General features: G+C 42.2%; 1 protein-coding gene across 1 annotated transcript in view; it reads right to left on the minus strand.

Annotated features, from left to right (window-relative positions):
- The window catches only part of LOC310751013 (clathrin heavy chain 1-like), a 56,380-nt gene that overhangs the window by 20,841 nt on the left and 15,453 nt on the right, over positions 1 to 20,086 (minus strand). The window contains 19 exon segments of the mRNA XM_083589683.1: positions 3,025 to 3,259; positions 5,089 to 5,231; positions 5,505 to 5,630; positions 7,794 to 7,957; positions 9,314 to 9,494; positions 10,010 to 10,174; positions 10,387 to 10,524; positions 11,162 to 11,284; positions 12,365 to 12,517; positions 13,725 to 13,925; positions 15,266 to 15,463; positions 16,815 to 16,988; positions 18,269 to 18,382; positions 19,175 to 19,239; positions 19,242 to 19,284; positions 19,286 to 19,336; positions 19,640 to 19,651; positions 19,653 to 19,907; positions 19,909 to 19,910. Of these exon segments, the coding sequence (XP_083445809.1) occupies positions 3,025 to 3,259; positions 5,089 to 5,231; positions 5,505 to 5,630; positions 7,794 to 7,957; positions 9,314 to 9,494; positions 10,010 to 10,174; positions 10,387 to 10,524; positions 11,162 to 11,284; positions 12,365 to 12,517; positions 13,725 to 13,925; positions 15,266 to 15,463; positions 16,815 to 16,988; positions 18,269 to 18,382; positions 19,175 to 19,239; positions 19,242 to 19,284; positions 19,286 to 19,336; positions 19,640 to 19,651; positions 19,653 to 19,907; positions 19,909 to 19,910 (2,543 nt within the window).

The raw sequence follows: 20,086 nt of genomic DNA on the forward strand, positions 1-20,086 counted from the left end.
GGTTCCAGTCCCCAACCAATATCCGTCAGTCTTTATGTTATTTATTTAGCCTGGAGATCTCACGTCCGAGGCCCTTATATCTCTCTCAGTTCCTTTCTGCCGGTCTCTTTGATAGTCTTTAATATTAAACCCCAGGTCTCGGAGGGGCTCCGGCCCAACAGAATCCATGTTACTTCCAGCCGGTCCTCCATCCTTAAAAGCAAAGCCTATGGGGTGCTCCAACTCTTGTTTCAAATTTCTTTCAGATCCAGATGTCCCCAAAGCTCCAGCTTTCACCTTCAACAAATTTGTAATCCTCAGGTCTTCAGATCTCCTCCAAAGAGGGTCTCTCCATTTTCCAGACTCCCATTCAGACCAGGCTTTCCACATCCAATTTTTATTGTCCTTTTTTATCATCATGTCAGGCCTCATATTGTAGCTCTCCTTTACCTCCTGCAAATCTCCTGCTCCTCCTTCATTTTCTTCAAAAACCACATATTGCTCCATCGTATCTACACTTTCAGTTTCATTTATTTGTTCAGTAGAATAGGCTTCCTGTTTCAAGTCCTTATCAGGCTCAAAAATGTTGTTTACTGTCCAGTGTAGTAGTGATGCCTCTGTAGACAAAGCATTGTATTCATCTTGCAAGTTTCCCAAGAGAACGAGTGCTCTGTCCAATTCTGCTTGAAATTTACGTACTCCAGCCATTTTTATGATGTAGTGTCCCTATTACCCCTCTAGGGGGATTTTAGTTCCTTAGTATTCCTTTCAGCTCAAAACCAAAAGTCCAGTTATTTTGTAACAGTCCTCCTTGTTTTCAACAAATTATACCAAATAAACCAGCAAAAACAGCAGAAACAATGTTCTCTTTTTCCAGCTGACAACTAGCTGACTGGCAGCTCACTTGACAGCTGTCAAAATCTTCAATGCAACAGGCTTTCTCATAGGACGTTCCCGGGTCTCGGGGGGGGGGGGTGAAATTTCAACTCCCAAAATTCTTTTTATCCTCCAGTACGTCTTCTTATCGTGTCAAAACCGTGAAGTCAAGATCTTTCATTAAAAAACAAGAGACAAATTCTCTCGACCTTAGCTGCCCAGTCCTTTGCTTTAAATTGTTTACAAGAGGGGGGGGGGGTGGACTTCCTTTTTAGCCCCTTCCCGCTCGTTCCAAATCCAAAATTAAAAATTTTTTTAAGGTTCCAATCTCCGTATTACTCACGGGTTTATGTTTTAGAGTCCAATCGGTCTTGGAAGAAGTTGGCGCTCTCTGTCAATGGCTTGCGGCTTCACTCCGTAGGCGAGGGAGTACTCTCAGCACCACCACCCTGCCTCCGTTCCGGAGCCTTTAAAAAGGCTCCGTCGCGGATTGGGGGGGCGCAAATGGTGCCCGCCGAGTCTCTGTGTTCACAGGCATCCGCGCCTGTGATTTTAAGGGTCTCCGCTTCGCCGCAGCGGCCAGACCCAGACGCTACGGAGCCGATTCCCTCCGGAGCTCGGAGGGAATCCGCCATTAAACAATGGCGCCAACCCGGAAGTCCCCATAACTTTCTCTCAACTGCCTCATCATATTTGATTTTATCAGTAAAAGCTTATCTTGAACTTTATTTCAGTAATAGGGAGAGTGCCTTATAATGTGTCCATGGTATGAACTCCAGTAGATGTCAGTCTTTACCCCTCTCACTGTAAAAAGTTTGGAAAGCTCAGTGTTAAAGGGTCAGTTCATCAGAGAAACACAATGTGTAATTGTAACCCAGTCTTGTAGTGAGGAAGAGACGCGGGTGGCGCTGTGGGTTAAACCACAGAGCCTAGGGCTTGCCGATCAGAAGGTTGGCGGTTCGAATCCCCGCGACGGGGTGAGCTCCCGTTGCTCGGTCCCTGCTCCTGCCAACCTAGCAGTTCAAAAAGACATCAAAGTGCAAGTAGATAAATAGGTACCACTCCAGCGGGAAGGTAAACGGCGTTTCCGTGCACTGTTCTGGTTCGCCAGAAGCGGCTTAGTCATGCTAGCCACATGACCCAGAAGCTGTATGCTGGCTCCCTCGGCCAATAAAGTGAGATGAGCACCACAACCCCAGAGTCGGCCACAACTGGACCTAATAGTCAGGGGTCCCTACCTTGTAGTGAGGAAGTTGTCTGTACCTTTTATGCACCACATGAAGTAGCTGTTTGCACTCACCAGTGTGTTTTATAAATTTGGAGAAAGGATTCTCTAATGCTTCACTGAACTACCTGCGAAGGAACCTCTGCATATCTGCAAGGGAGCAACTGTGCGCTGCGGAAAATTGTGGGTACCACTCAAGGACAAGCATACTGTTCATATAAGGTAATTTCCCAACCTGGTGCCCTCCAGATGTTTGGAGTACAACTCCCATCAGCCCCAATACAGCCCAATACAGTTGGGCCTTCAGAGCACTGGGTTGGAGAAAGCTAACATAGGTCTATAGTAGCATATCACCATTCAAACTGAGTGCATTCCTTAGAATACACCCAATGTTTCCTTGCTGCCATAGGGCAGGTGTCCTTTGGACCTCCAGATATTGCTGAACTACGACTCCCATCACCCCATGCCATTTGCTGTGCTTGCTGTGGCTGATGGGTGTTGTATTTTAGCAACATCTGGAGAACAAACACCTGCCATATGGAAAGGCTAGAGGCGGGGAGCAAACAAGTCTTCCAGGAATTTTATTTTAAAACTGACTGGGGAAGGGAAGATATCTTAACTAACAGGTGGCTCATCTACTATTGCTGATCTTCTCATTGAGGAGTAATGAGGTTACCCAAAATATACAGTTTGAAAGCCACCAGCTAAGAGAAACTGCTTTGCATACACAATCATGGCTTGTGAACCAGAAGATGGCAACCTTTGTATGTTCATAACAATGAGAAAATAAGAATTAGATTTGACAGATTTCTTAACCACTCTTCACTGCAATTCCATATGCACGATATAATCAAATCCACTTACATGATACAATTGGGGGTGGGGGACAGGGGAGAAGAGACAGCACAATATAGGTAAGTTACAGCAAGACAACACTAAAATACCTTTATGAGTTCCAGGTCACACTGCCCCCTCTCATAAGCAACACATGCCAAGTGTGGGTCCCTCTTTTCACAGTATTTGCCTACAACACGGCTGTCATAAAAGGGGTTCTCCCGCAGAAAGCGTTCTGGGTTGTTGTTGCTGTCAATATAGATTTTAGCCAGTGCATTGTGTGTTGCCGGTTCTTCGCAGCCTTCATGAATTCGAGACTCGAGCCAGGGCAGCAGCAGCTTAAGCCTTAAATAAGAATGCAGTTCATTAATTTTCTGTGCTACTAGCAACCAGGAAAAAACCCACCTTTAAACTGCATCACAGAATCAACTTCCATCTCTCTCTCCCTTCTGCGCTTATCATAAAGAGAAGGGAGGACCCCTGCTAAGGAGCTAACCAAAGAATATGAAATGTAACCACTCTGAAGTGAGAGGAAGAGGATTTTATACTAATGGTGGAACTTTCTTCTATGAGGAAGCATTTCTTCCAACTCCTAAGTAAAGCTGGTCAGTTTGGCTTCTATTGAGTTTTTGCCTTGTGCATCACCTAAAATTTCCACCTTTGCTAATATAAAGGACTGCCTATCTTCTTTAATGCCTGTTCTCCATCTATGAAGGAACCCTTGCCTAAGGATGGAGACAAATCTGGGTAACAGCCATATTTTCCATTTCCGGAGATGGCAAAATCAGTCATTTTTAAATATTATTTTTCCTGACGAGCCTTGGCAAAACCCAATACTTGCATAGCACCTGAATAGCCTCACTTGAATGTCTACTATTTATTCCCCTATTCCATCTTGGGACTGAGACCAAGTGGCTTCACCATCAGCCATTTTTCTTCCACCCTCACTGCTGTTTACCACTGAGACCAGTGGTTTGGCAGAAGAGAATGGCAAGTGTGGTTCAGGCGCAAGCAAAGAAAAATTTCAACATTTCAGTATAGTATAATATAGTGTAGTATCAAGAACAGAAAAGGGAAAGGTTTCTTTCTGTAGATGAGGAGATGAAAGTTTGTTTGTCTCAAATTAAACTTAATATCATAGTAAGGTTAAAGCTTACTCGAAAATGATATGTAATGAACTGAAAAAGATGTTTAAAATAACATTTGTAAAAAAAACAAAAACAAAACAGAAGCCTTTCTTTTGGGAATTATAGGGACAGAATTACCCAAACTGTATAGAAATTTATTCATGTATGCAACTAGGATGGCAAGAATGTTATTTGCCCAAAAACGGAAAGAAGTAGTAGTCCCAGCGAAAGAAGAATGGATACAAAAACGAATGGAATATGCAGAAATGGCGGCGCTTACTGGAAAAATAAGAAATCAAGACAACAAACTTTTTATAAAAGAATGGAAATGGTTTATTGAATATTTACAAATAAACTGTAAACAGATAAGAACATTGGCATGACTATTGTAATAACCTGCAGTTTTATAAGAGTATATATATTTAAAGTAGATAAATAAGTAAGTTAATTTGGAATATGCAGAAAATATAAACAAATAAATTTAAGGAACCGCAGAAAGAGGGGGAAGGAACTCGAGTTTTGAAATGCTAAAATGATTGTAAAATTATTGAAATGTATAAAACTGAAAATCATAAAAAATAAAAAATAAACCTAATATAATGAGATTTCCCAGCAAAAGCAACTCTCATTGAGTTTGTACGCATACTTAAGGTACAAAGGAAAGAGGCTTGTTCGTATTTTGGGACTGATTCGTGTTCTTATGTAGCTGCATGGTTTTATATTTTCTGGATGTCCCATGATCACATCATAAAGTAGTTGTGTTCTGTGTTATAAATCAAGTACTGCCAGGAGTTGTTTCTTTTTGTTTTCCAATGTATTTCTTATCAATTAAAAAAATGGTATGGTGGCAGCAAATTTTTATTCTGAAAGTGTGACCAAGAGAAAAAAGTTGGTCTAATAAGGGTACTGACTTAAAGTGGTTTTTTGAAGTATTTTGACACAGTGGTTTTTTTTACAAGCAAATAGCTTTGCAGTTGGAATCTAAGAAGTTTTAGAAATAAAGGAATTCTGAACAATAACTAAAATTAGTTTGTCTGCAAGTCTTACCTATTTCTTTTTTCCACTTCAGCTACCAGTTCATCTGTTGAGAACTGGCCTCTCACCACCATGATCAAGTTCTTGATAACATCTTCAGAACAATCCACATCTAGAAGCCCTCCAACCACGGCTGGAATACGACTTGGATTTACCTAGAACAAGTCATTATTTTTAGTTTCAGGTCTCACCAAAAAATGTCCAAACTATTGTTATACAGACACATTGGTAAACTGCAGGTTGCAACCAATTCAAAAACATCATTAAATAAATTTTAGCTATGCTTAAAATTTCATATTGAGTATCCTCTGATTACTTCCTGATCACATTTTCTGCTGAATGTCTAAGGTAAGGATTTGCTGTCACTGACATCAAAAGCATGTTCTTAAAAGTTATGAATCAAATTACCGCATGTGTAGATACATTACCTTTTGAACATAGATCTCAATGTATTTCTGCAAGTTGTTACGGTACAAATAGAGAACCAGGTCATGGACGAAGTCAAATCTGTCACAGACGATTATCAGGGGAAGCTGGTCTGTGAGCTTAGCTTCCTGTAGAAACGGAGAGATGCAAATACAGCAACATACCATGAGAAAGAGAGCAACAATAAAGTATACAAGCAAGAAAAGAAGTCCAAGAGAGAAAAACTTGAATGGAAACCTGGTTAATTACAAAAGAACCCAGCTCAATACTGTGGAACATGGACTACTTATGTGACACAGGCAAACAACATGGCTGCGCTTCTCTTTCCAGAAATTACACGTTTCCTCTGCAATAGATTACCAAGGGCCACTATGTGCATTTATTGTCAATGGAATGGAAAGGTGTAGTCCTCTTCAGTGCAGAAGGGCATTTCTATCAGTTCAGTAATGTCAGATGTCAGTGGCGGTTGCTCGTGAGTAACCAGGCAGGACTCCAACCTGTCTTTTACAGGCTTTATTTTGGTGCAAAAACTATTTACAGTGCAGAACCATCAGTTCATGTCAGCCTCAATCGCTAGCAGAATCCAGGAGTGGTTCTTTCCGGGTCCTCCCCCAACATAAGAACTTAGTAACCCCCAGCCATTTCCTTCCTTTTCTGCGTTTTACTCCTCTGTGCAAGAGGCATGTTTCCCTCCTGGCCAGCTTGGCCAGGAGTGGTTCTGAGGCTCCCCGCAGCATCCTCTAGCCCAGGGGTCTGCAACCTTTAAGACAAAAAGAGCCACTTGGACCCGTTTCCAAAGAAAAAACAACTGGGAGCAGCAAAACCATTGCGACATTTAAAACAAATATAACACTGCATATATTGTTTCTTACCTTAATGTCCGATCTGACAGTGGGTGGGAAGGTGACGTCGGGACGGTGCGTGACTAACGCACGCACCGCCCCCATGCGACATCACAGCCAGTACAACGCCCGCCACAGTGGGGAGTGTCAGGGCGCACAATGTGCCTCCTCCCCTTGCTAGTATCCGCCCCGGAGCCGCAGCAAAGGTGTAAAAGAGCCACATGCGGCTCCGGAGCCGCGGGTTGCAGACCCCTGCTCTAGCCCTTTCCCCTCCTTTACCCCGGAGGTGTGGCTTCCCCTACCCTCAGACTAACGAGGTGTGGCGCTGGGGCTCCCAGCAGCATCCTTTGGTCCCTTCCCCCCTTCCCCACCAGAGGTATGGCATTCCCCACTGCAGGAAGAGGAACTGCTGTATTCCTGTATTCCAACGGCCTCTCTGCCTCCCTTCCCTTTTCCGATGGCAGTCCCCTGACAAGTAAGCAACACCCACTGTGCGTAGGCTCTCTTTTTTTATCTGCACCCCTGAGTGCTCTCTTCAGTCCCTCTCCTAACTCTGCCCATCTGAACTCTGGGATGCATGTCCCCTTTCCTCTGTTCTATCACAGGTCTAAAGCCCTGTCTCTACTAACATCTCACACTACGTTCTAAAGCAGTCTTCCTATTATCAGAGGTCTCTCTGCTCATATTATTTGCTCCTCAACTCATGAAAGGAGAGTGGGGAGCTTTCCGCAAGAGCGCTTCAGACAAAATTTCCCTCTAGTCCAGCATCTGGTTTTCCCACAGCAACAAACAAGATGCCTGTGAGGAACTCACAACCAAGAAGAACGGTTGGTAGCCCTCTCCTGCTAGCGTTCTCTCAGCATACTGTATTCAGTACTAGAGGCAAGATATACCATATTTACTCGAGTCTGGCGAATGCAAATGCAACATTGAATCTAATGTGAACCTTCATTTTCGCAACATAATTTTGCCAAAAAAAAAGGTGAGCATTAGATTGGAGTAAATACGGGAGTCATCATGGCTTAGTAGCCATATCCTCCACAAACTTGCCCAATCCCCTTTTAAAGCCATCTTGTGGAAGAGAATTCCAAAGGATAACTATGAACTGTGTGAAGTAGTACTTTTGTTTGTTTGTCTGAAATGAATTCTCCCGAATATTCAATTTAATCGGATGACCTCAGGTTATATTATGAGAGATCACCAATGTGGTATTAAAGTAGCAAACCCGAGAGGGCAGTAAAAACAGAATTAAGGACTGAATCATCATCATCATCATCATCATCATCATCATCATCATCCCACCCTTCTTCCCAGGGCAGCAAACAAACATAAAAAGTTAACACAATTTAAAATAAAACAAACATATTGACAAACAAGGGTGACACAGAAAAAAAATCTAAACAGACATTTAAAATACCACCACTCGGTTTGGTACTGTGGGTGTTTTACCTTCAGAAAGTTCTTCACCCGTTCTGGATTATAACAATTGCTTTCTCGGCAGATTCTTTCTACCTCTTTGATTTGGCCAGTCTTGCAAGCTGCCTGGATATACTTAAAGTGGACATCTGGGTCTTGACTGAAGTTCACAATAGAGCCCAGGAAATAAAACAGCCCTAGAGAGACAGGTTTAAGAGGTTGGGGGGGTGTCCATATTGGGGTGGAGGTGAAGAGAGAAAAGAAAGGCACCTCTACAAGCATCAAATATAAACAGCTTCAAGAAGGCATGGTTCAAAAAACCAGTGTTTGAAGACAAAGGACCAGTCGCCCAACAAACTATGATCCAATAGCCAGTAATGAAAATGGCCTTAATCCATGCTTTAAAATTAGGAAGCATTTTCAGCATTGCACTCCTAACTCAGATGTATAAACAATTCACTTGATTAAATTCTTTTAGCAGCTTCTAGAAATAAGTATTGGTTTTCTTATTTCCTCCCCTCATTCTAGCATCTTTAATAGTACTCCTTCCATGATTGGTTAAATTTCCATTTCTTACAAATCCTGCGAAAAAATCAATTAAGTAATACACTAGTCAGGTCAGGAATAACTCTTTGCAGCCAATGACCATTACAATATGGGGAGATAATCAGTCCAATAAGACAGGGCTAAACCCTGTGAATACAGAATTTAAAATATTTATTTAGTTCAAGACTACCCATAACATTCCACACTAATATGCCTTTTAAAATGCCTCTTTTATCTTTTTTGCAGAAATGCAAATAAAGCTACCCTATATCTTAAAACTATCTGTTTGGCCTTCTAGGAAAGTCTGAAAGGGAAGAATGAACTTAGCCCTTGGTAAATTATATAAAATACAGTATAAGATACAGTGTACAACATCTTCGATTTGGCCTGCTCTACATACATAAAAATGTGACTTTACTGATCTATTAGAAAACCTACTAGCTAAATATTCAGTAGGCATGTTTGGGAATCTAAGTAGTTTAAAAGATTTGCTAGCCATTATTTCAGGCAAATATTTTAAGAATTAGAAGCTACCTTTTAAGACAGGATTTGTGAGCTCCTTGCTGCTTGCAAACTGCTTACTAGAGCCCCATCCCTTTTAATATTAGAACTACAAATGTAGACATGGCTTTAGGCTGCACTGTAATAGTTACAGTGAAAAATCTGCTGGGTAAGAAAAATATTACTTTTACTACCTCTAAACTATACAAATTTACTAATACACATGCCTATTTTGCACAGTGTATTCTACTTCTTGCTCTTCTCCATTAGTAGAAAATTTGCAGTGCCTTGTCCTCAACCTCAGCCACGATTTTAGCTTTGACAACATTGCTAGGTACTGCTACCCTCTCACAGGGGCCAGAAACGTGTAAAAAAATGCACTTGCATTTTGTTGTTTTCAGTGCTTCTATAAAAACAGCCTCCCACCTCCATTATCTGACATTCTGCAGTCCTCGGTAAAACAAGTTCAAGGTGAGCGAGCACTATTTGTTGCTTCCGAGGCTTACCTTCGTAACTTTTAAAGGATTCAAACAGCTCCACAAGAGACTGGGTGCCCAGCTGCTCGTGGTATTTAGACGCCACTTGCACACAGAGCTGTAGGTTTTGTCGGATGTTGGCGGACAGCATAGCACGTAGGCACTCAACAGAATCTTCAACTGATAGAGAGCCAAAGAAGTTCACAAGCCACTGAGGAAAGAAGCAGCAAATAATTCAAGCAGGTTCACACCATGACATGAATGGCTACCGTATCGTGAGTTTCAATTATCTACCAATCTAAGGGAAGCAGAAAGGTGTATTAAAGCACTGAGGTCCATTATCATGTTTTGGTTGTTTCAGGAGAGCCAAGGTACGCATGGAGGGCAGGGGAGAGGCCTTCTTTTGCTCCCTTCGTTTTATCCTCACAACCACCCTGTAGAGTACATTAGGTTGAGTGTGTAGCCCCAAGTCATCAGCAAGCTTTATAGCCAACTAAGGATTTGAACTTGGGTCTCCCCAGTCCTGACCCAGCACACTATTATACCACACTGGCTTGTCTAGAAGCAGAAGATCACTGGAAGCAAAAAGGGGAGGTCTGAAGGGTCTGTAGGAAAGGAAGCAACCAACCAACTAACTAACTAACTAGCTAAAGAACACAAAGGAGAACGGTGCATGAACCCTAACTGGTTAAGTGTGCATATATGCTCAGCTGCACATTATCTTACCTCCGGGTTCAAAAGATGGGTATGAACAACAGCTCGCTTGATGTCGTAAAGATCAGTGTAGTGTTCCAATGCTCTCTGTAACAAGCCTGCCTTTTCACAAAGTTGGGCAATGTGGGCACGGTCATAATGTGTGAACATCTGGTTTCCCAGGATAGCATCTGCAACCTAGGGATTAGCAACAGTGCAAGTCAATTTATAAAAAGAGGAATCAGTGTTCTTAAAACCCTTGTGGGTGATCTTCTGCATGAAATATATGGGTAGATTGTTACACAGAGCCGTCTTTGGCAAAATAACAACTGCCTCCCTCAAGAAGGAATGAGAAAGGTAGGCTTCAAAAAAACACCACCACAAAACCCATCCAACCCAGGAGAGTTTACCTGTGGAGCATGAATGAGGTTCATCTCAAGCAGACGAGTCTGGAGGTGGCCTTCGGCCGGACGGTTATTTTTCAAGGCATCCAACAAAAAGGAGGTACACTGCTGAATCAAACTGTTCTCCATGAATACATCAACAATCTACAGAATAGGAATCAAACAAATGGCCATCAGACAAGTAAACCATTGCCTAAGTGTGCTACAAAACTTACTTTATTTTATGCATGCAAATACATTGTACCAGTTAGTTGTAGGTCTAAAAAATAAACAAATCTTTAATTCACCAAATACAGACTTTAAGCTCCCAATGTTTCCAAACCACAACGTAAGAACATAGCTGAATTCAATGTTTCCAAATAACAATATTTGTTCCACTTCATGTCCAGGTGCCCATCACATATCAAGTATGTTTAACCTTGTTTCTCTTCTGAAAAACTATAGTGTAGTTTTCAAAATAAGTTTTACCCAGTTCTTTATGTCTTGCTAAAAAGGAGTTGGTCGAAATAGAATCCCTTACATGTAAATTTGAGTTGTCACTGCCCATAGCTACTAAGGTATAATTCTTTACCCTTTTGATAATTCCTTACACTGCTTTGAAACCTATAGCCAGCAACTTTTGCAATTAGGTAAGTTGGTTAATTTTTCAGAATTGCAAGATCATGAGAAAAACTGTAGACATTTAAACAAGATGGGTATTCATTTAGCTGTATTAGGACTTGAGGGGCATTTTATTCCAGCTTTATCTCCTGGAATTGCAACAGACCGAGCTAGTGCTTACCTGATTGATGTTGGCTAGTGGCTCTTCATCCTGTACCAACATCTGAGCAAACTGAAGACCCTGATCTGGGCTGACCCTCATCACACTCCTCAATAAGAAAATCCAATCCGGAGTATAACCAACCTAAAAGGTCAAATTTCAAGATGTTAAGTAAGTTTTTCTTTAACTCAATATATTCCTGCATTTTGCTAATATATTCCAAAAACAACTAGGCCGCAGCAAATTACACGTAGCTAAGCCCAACCTCACATCTCAAGTCAGGTTTTTACTTGCTTCATATGACATGAGGGCAAGAAATTGATTAGCCCATTATTCAACGTACAGGTTCGAATGTTACAGTCGGGTTGCTGTACAACTGATGTACAACTGATATAAGATACAGCCTCTCATTTGCTGGAAGGGGAGCAGTCCAAAGGGACTATTCTTGTCGGTTCAACTTCACAATGACTTCAGTAGCTGCTAAGCTCTTTCCAAACGCCATTCAATACCTAGCTTTTATCCTTTATACAGTTTGGGATCTGGAATTACCCACTTCTATTTGTCCAAAATATTAATATCGCCTTTCAGGTACCCCAAATATAAGGGTATCAGGCACATTACAGCCAGGGAAAAACACCTTCATTTGTGAAAACTCATCCATGGAATGAACTCCCCAGTGAGGCTCACCCAATACAGAATCTTATGCTTTTACAACACTGGGCTTCATGTCTTTTGATAAATCCTAAAGATTATATTATTTTAATATTAACTGAAACCCACCCTGGGAGTTCTGAAATAGAAAGGTGGGGTTTCTTAACCTTTTAAATAAATGAAATTGCCAGAGATTAGCAAGACAACCACGGTACTGTGCACAGACCATCCTAGTTCAGTCCTTTAAATTGAAAGACATCCAAGAGCCTATAGAATTTAGGGTGCAAGTTTCATTCACCCGCAGGAAAAGCCCTGAGGTACTGAAGCTGATTTTTGCCATTTTTGTCCGCAGAATAGTCTACTGAATGCTCCAAAGACCACATGACTTATGCAATTGAAACTTTACCAGGTGGGGCCGTTGCATATCACACTTCAGATATCCCGGAATGTTCCGAGGCTTATTCTTATCTTGGTAAAGATAAAATTTAACTGTGCGTTCAAAAAGCTTCTGGCTTGCAAAGGTGTGCATTACACAATCACATACTTTTCAGAGGGGGAAAATAAGATAGTTACCTTTTTGGCATAAAGAACTATTTTCTGGAATTGACCAGTTTCTGCAAAACACTGAATTACTTTGTTTGGTACATTCGCACGGAGATAAACACTGAGGGCAAGGGTTGGGTCAGCAGCCTTCACCAAGTCTCCTAGCTCCTCGGAGCATTCCAGCTGAAACAGAAACAACATTTCAGAATCAACACAGATCCAAGTGTTAAGCTGCAATTTGTTTGCTGGCATCGAATGTAAGACTGCAATAGAACCAGCATTTCAAAGCTATTAACACCACACCCAGCTCAGCAAACGCTGCCACCCACCCCTGCTTATGGCAAGCAAATGTAGTTGCTACTGTTTGAAGATATAGGGTATGCCTGTCTGGATCTCAGCGATTTACCTCACTGTTTAGGAAGAAAACTCTGTGGGAATTATAGAAATGCAGCCCAAATCTCTTTTTCAAATTAATATTTTAGTGGTGCCTTTGTTTACATCAACACAACAGAGCGAACTAAAATAAAACCGGGAAGGGGGTCAGAGGAGTGGCTCAGTGCTCAGAGTTTTGCTCATTTTCAATTTAAATGGATATCATAAAATACCTTGGAAAGTATCAAATTTTCGCAATCTACAGTATGTACCTAGCTGATGTATGGTCCATTGGTGGATTTCTTGGGACTATGTTTATTTTCCCAGTACTAAAAAATGGTGTATTTGGTGACCAACAGGACATGCCTAATCCATTTTCACTGCTCTAGGGTAAGTGTCTACACAACAGGGAGATTTCCCATCAATGATATTTTGCCTGTAGTTAGAGCAAAAAGCCAGCAGACCTCTCAGTTGGATGTAGGTGGGTAATCAACAAAATGCACTGTTGTCACTAACAAGGCTTTATACTACTTGGGTAACGTAAAGGGAGCCCTGACCATTAGGTCCAGTAGTGGCCGACTCTGGGGTTGCGGCGCTCATCTTGCTTTATTGGCCAAGGGAGCAGATGTACAGCTTCCGGGTCATGTGGCCAGCAGGACTAAGAGCAGCGGGTCATGTGGCGAACCAGAGCAGCGCACGGAAACGCTGTTTACCTTCCCGCTGGAGCGGTACCTATTTATCTACTTGCACTTTTTGGGGTGCTTTCAAACTCCTAGGTTGGCAGGAGCAGGGACCGAGCAACGGGAGCTCACCCCGTCGCGGGGATTCGAACCGCCGACCTTCTGATCGGCAAGTCCTAGGCTCTGTGGTTTAACCCACAGCGCCACCCGTGTCCCTTACTGCTTGGGTACGTGGGCCTAAATAGGAATGCTAGTTAATTTCAGCACAGGCAACAGAACGACGACTGTTTAAAGCAGACCACAGCGTAATACATTTTTGAAGAGGTCCCCTGCTTTACCTTGTCTTCTTTTAGCCATTTTTCTAAAAGCTGCTTGCGGCCTTGCTGAAGAACAGGACGGCAGAGTTCCAGAGACTCAAATTTATTGAGCTGGCCTTGATCGAGGAGGATCCCAAAGTACTGGAGTAAGGGAGAGGCCTGCCCAGGCTGGGCTGGTACACTCTGGAACTTTCGGATGGTATCACTTGTGCGCAAGATTCCCTGAACATTGAAACATGATTCTATTAAAAAGTCTCCCTTAAGGGAAAATCCAAGGCAGAGAGAGCTTGCTCAGCTTGCCAGCTGAGAATTCCCAAGGCCAGGGTGGATTTGATTTAAACCAAATCGATTTAAATCACTAGTCAGTAAGATTTGATTTAAATCATTTTTTTTACAGAAAGACTCATTCTTGCTGGTATAATCTTAATATTTACAAACAACTGAAGGTTTCATTTTTGGAATAATACATTTTCAGAGTAGTTTTTTACCGTTATATCAAAAATTACTGATTTGGTTACAATATTAGAAATACATAGACAGATAATTATGAAATTATTGTGAGGTTTAATAAATTAAATGTTTATATTTTAACTTAAAAAGTAAGATTTATAGCATAGGTATCCATGTTTGTTAACTGATGTGGTTAAACAATTTTTTAATAAAAAAAACTTTTTAGCACACATGAATGGTTTAGCACCCATGAAAAACTTAAAACAAATCCTTATTTCTTGATGAATAGCCTTTGGACTATAATGTAACTTAAATAGAAAACTATCTTTAGAAAGATTTTTTTTCCTCCAAAAGCATTTTATTTTAAAATTCCGATTTAAATTTTAAAAAATCTGATTTAAATGAAAAACATAGGGTTTTTTAAAATAAATAAATAAATCATTGATTTAATTTTTTAATCCACCGTGCCCAACACCAACGTAAAAATCCTGCTAGATCTAGGTCTGTCGTCACATTTTCCACAAGCGAAGAATCGGGGCAATAGCCTTCTCCTAACTCTTGCTCCTCCTACTCCAATCACATGAGCAATTGGTAGTCAGGAGAAAACCCGCATCAGAACAAGAGGGCTCCATAACATTATTTCCTTCATTTATGAATCACTTCCCATAAAGTATCCTGAAGTTATTGATGGACTTATTATTATGATTGTATTTATTTATATCCTGCCTTCCCACCAACCCCTGACAGTGACTCCATGATTACCTGATCCCCACTTAGGGCTGCAATCCTAAGCAAGAATTCAATGGGGCAACCAGTTCATAGCTCTGGTCAATAATACCCACCATGGGTTTTACGTAGTAAGTATAAGGTAAACTGCTGCACCGCAATTATGTCATATGCATTCATTTCAATGGGTGTCCTCTGAATACAACTTAGTTTAATGCCACCCTATCTTTATAATAGAATCGTCTATGTCTCCCCTCAAGGAAGACAGAACCAGTGCCCTCGTACAACTTGGGATTGCCTGTTGCTTCAAACAAAGGCTACAAAATCTGTTTGGAGTGCACCCCCGAAACCCTCGGCCAAAAAATAATTTTTAAAAAGATGTTTACCTTTGGTGCAGATGCCGCCACTTTAGCCGCTTCTGCATAATTTCCCTGTGCAAAAAGTGTATTAAATTTCCTGGCAAAGAGTTCTTCCGCCCCAGCTAAGTTACTCCTGATCGCCATGCGCAGACCCAAATCAGGATTCTGGAGAACATTGGTGGCGTAATTTACAATGTTATCTTCCTCCACACAAACAGAGAGTACCTATAAGAGAAAGAGAGTCAGTGAGTGCACAGTAAAGTCTAAAAAAGGACAAGGCACACTCTACCACAGGCTTCCTCAACCTCGGCCCTCCAGATGTTTTGAGACTACAATTCCCATCATCCCTGACCACTGGTCCTGCTAGCTAGGGATCATGGGAGTTGTAGGCCAAAAACATCTGGAGGGCCAAGGTTGAGGAATCCTGCTCTACTGTATAAAAGGAGCATTACTGGTCTGGAGGAAAAGTGGCACATTCAAAAATGTCACTTTATAATATTATAAATGAGACTAGTACCACCAGGCCAACTGCTACCAGTTAGGTACAGGATACAATAATGTTCACCACTGAAGTTCTACTTTAAGATTCTCATTTTACTTTCTTTCTTACGAAGCCTTCCTTCCTGACTGCTCAGTTGTCATTTCAACAGCTTTACTGCTTACCTTAGAACTTTTGCTGGAGAAATCTATTCTATCAGTCCTCTTATCTGTGCCTGATGCAGTGTTTAATTCAGTGATCATAGAGGAGCTACCACGTTAATCTCAAGAGTTATTTGATTTGTTAACAACAAGAGAGGTTAGCATACGTGTGCATGCATCGACCCCTCCAATGCAGGCTGCAATCCGGATCATTAGAGAATGCATGCTTGGGAACTTGAGGTCTCACTTCAGGACATTAAACGGCATCTCTTTCACCGTTTTGAACCAATGAGCTGAAATCCTTAAGCGTCAGTGCAGAGCCCAGCAAAGTGGTGACTTAAGGAAAGCCGCCACCTGGATCTGATAAAGCAGTCAGGATTCAGAGCCTAAATGACAGCATTACAGTAAGCAGACACTGAAGTGATGGCTAATCTACAGCTGAGAAGTTTCATGCATCATTCTTCTTGTTGTTTAGTCATTTCCGACTCTCCTTGACCCCCTGGACCAGAGCACGCCAGGCACTCCTGTCTTCCACTGCCTCCCGCAGTTTGCTCAACCTTATGTTAGTAGCTTCGAGAACACTGTCCAACCATCTCGTCCTCTGTCATCCCCTTCTCCTTGTGCCCTCAATCTTTCCCAACATCAGGGTCTTTTCCAGGGAGTCTTCTCTTCTCATGAGGTGGCCAAAGTATTGGAGCCTCAGCTTCAGGATCTGTCCTTCCAGTGAGCACTCAGGGCTGATTTCCTTTGTCGTGGCAAAGGGGCTTGAATAACTCAGAGAAGCTATGAGCCATGCCGTGCAGGGCCACCCAAGATGGACAGGTCATAGTGGAGAGTTTTGACTAAACGTGATCCACCTGGAGCAGGAACCAGCAAGCTACTCCAGTATCCCTGCCAAGAAAACTCCATGGACAAAAACAATAGGCATCATTCTTACCTGTCCTTTTTTATTTACACCAATAATTCCTGAGGTAGGTTCATGAGGTGCAGTTACAAAGATAGTGTCTGCACTAATACGGTTCATGTAGATGCACACTCCAGATTCCAAGTCGTACATATGAATATATCCATATTTTGTGATCAGATAGATAACACCATGCTTTGTTCCAATCTACCAAATGTACAAGAAAGAGACAAGGTTAACCAGGACAGTTCAGAAGTTATTCACTAGTTCATGGGTAGGCAAACTAAGGCCCGGGGGCCGGATTCGGCCCAATCACCTTCTAAATCAGCACGTTTTTACATGAGTAGAATGTGTCCTTTTATTTAAAATGCATCTCTGGGGCATAGGAATTCGTTCATTCCCCCCTCAAAAAAAAATATAGTCCAGCCCCCCACAAGGTCTGAGGGACAGTGGACTGGCCCCCTACTGAAAAAGTTTGCTGACCCCTGCACTAGTTAACTTACTGGGTTATTTGTGGGGCATAGGAATTTGTTCATTCCCCCCCCCAAAAAAAATATAGTCCAGCCCCCCACAAGGTCTGAGGGACAGTGGACTGGCCCCCTACTGAAAAAGTTTGCTGACCCCTGCACTAGTTAACTTAAGTTTCTTCCTAGCACAGCAGCAAAAACTCAATTTATTGTGCAAGTGGATTATTTCATACTTGTTAACAGCTACGGCTATATGTCACAAGTCAATCTCTAGTTCAGCTGTGAAACTGAAGCACTTAAGACCTTGGGCAAGCCGCTATGGCTGCAAGAAGCTCAGATCCAGCTTTCAGTTTCAAGGAAGTTCCACTCTGGGTGCAACTCTAAGGGTATATATTCAGCAATTTTGAACAGCAGGCCTCCACCCCTCCTCCACCATTCTGTCATAAACAGATTAGGCTAAGCCGCCTTTAAGTTTAAGACTGGCTTGCTTTATAGGACTACAGCATCCAATCCAGCCTAGTTACATGCTTGTTTGGATCCTGGCCTAGCAGTGCTATAAACTCAGACAAATTGCATTAAACATTGGCCTCGCTCAATTTTGTATCATTTAAACCAACTGTACACACTGATATGGTAATGTGGAGAGTTGTATTCAATTGTGTCTGGATACAGATCCAGCTGACAGCTGCCTAAGAGTTACCAACTGGCATTGCCATCAGAGTGGGAGTAAACAGCATCCTTGCACCTGTTCATCATGCCTGGATACAGCTCCATTCAAGAGCCCCTGCTATGTATAGGACACTGAATGATCTTGAATACACACGCACAACTCATCTTTTGCAAGGCACCTTGGGAGGACTTCACCCTGAAAGGCAGCATGTAAGTGTTTGGAACAAAGTTCATATTTTTCTGACACAACAGTTGTTTATGGGCTAAAAAAGGGCATGCAATACTACCGCTGCACTTGATATGCTTTGGCCATGCCACCGGAAGTCTTAAACGCACTCCTCAATTCATTACCTGCATTGCCACTGGGAAATCCGTTTGGGCCTCTGGAGGGAAAAAGACATCAACAGCTTTCTTGACAAAGGGTTGGTTTCCAGCAGCAGGTTGACCCACTTCAATTATATGCAGCTGGGGAAACACCACAGGGTTATAAATCAATTGTTTAGTTGAAAGGAGAAAAGCTCATTCAAATCAGGTGTTCCTCAGAATGGAAAACTGTTAAAAATAATGGTATGGATTTTTCTTAAGCGTTCTCCATTCTTCACAAAGTTTAAATGTTCTATAGCAGGGATGTCCAACATGTCGATCGTGATCCACCAGTTGATCCCAGGGTGTCCCTGGTCAATCCTGGTCCTGGGACCCCGATTGATCGTCCCCAAAAAAGCTCAACAACTCTGGTCAATCCAATGGGAAGATCACTGCCAGTTTTTTTTATAGTGGGATTAGATCGCAGTTTCTTGGAAGTTGGATGTGCCTGTTCTATAATATTGGCTCTACAGCCCAAATTAAGGCTATGTTGACTGGCACTTTGAGAATACAATTCAAAATGGTCTATTTTGGTGAGACACCTTAAAGCAGAAAAACATGTTGCACACCAGACGTTTTGGACTACAACTTCCATCAGCCTCAGCCAGCACTGCCAATGGCCAAGGATGATAAGAGTTCAGCAACAACTGGATGGCACCACATTGACTACTCATGCCTTAAAGAGAGGTGCAGTATCAGCATCAAGTGTTCCATCCTAAACCCTGAAGCGCAGCTAGGATCTCTTGATTTTTCACAAGGACTTGCACAGACTACACTGGTGCAAGCTACAGAGGGGTTGAGGAACTTCATTTAAATGGTTTTATCGCCTTGGATCTTATGCCCAAAAGCAGCTGTAAGCAACAAAGGCAATGATCAAGTATAAAAGGCTTTTACCTTGCCTCCTGCAGGGCTTCGCACAGCAAAACAGAAGAGGGTGGAAGGCTTGGCATTGCCTTCTATTTGAATTCTGCAAAGGCTGCTGCATGTCCCTCTATAGGCTGGGAAAACTTTTCGATCCACTGAGTACAGCTGCATGGCACCAACCACACGATTTTGCTAATGGAGCAAGCATCACAGTCGTTAAATGTACAGCAAGCACTTAAGAGCCTGAAGTGTCAAGATCCTTAATCCATTTAGAGCCTCTTATCCGGCGCCTCCCATCAAGAGATTCCAACCACTAATTCAACAGAACAGAAGCACCCCCATGTCCACAGCTTACAAGTTCACTGTATGTTCAGTAGTTCTGCTTTACAGCTCAGCTGTCACAAAAATGTTTTGGCTTCTAGTCTCCCAATTTCTACAGTCCACATGCTTCAATGCATGCTTTTGAAACCCTCTGCACTCCACAGCTTTCCTTACCTGGGCAGAGATTTCCTATCAGGAGCAGCCACTTCTGATTTTCATCAGTTCTGTAATTGATGATTTGGCAGCCTGCAAGACTGGCGTGCCTGTCAAACATCTTTTGGGGCAGAGAGTCTCCTTCCATACTCCAGTGATAAACTGCAGTCTCTGTCACTAAGGCAACGGTATTCACAGAAATCCATTTCCAGAAGATCACTTCCTCTGCCATCGTGTGTGCTTTCATTTTGCTTTTCATCTCAATGTTAAAGATCTGGAGTGTTTTTCCCCGCTGGCATACAAGACAGAAAGACAAAGAGAATCATAGCCCTCCAAAAATGTTAAGCAATAGCTATCCCTACTCCAACACAATCTTTTTTGTAGAAAGATGTTTGGAAATATCCAAAGTCAAAGGGCCTCAGCTTACAGATGCAGCAGAATGAGGTGCTTAAAAAAACTGGGCAGCAC

This window comes from Podarcis filfolensis, assembly GCF_964270895.1.
Source record: "Podarcis filfolensis genome assembly, chromosome: 16".
NCBI classification, from domain to species: Eukaryota; Metazoa; Chordata; class Lepidosauria; order Squamata; family Lacertidae; genus Podarcis; species Podarcis filfolensis.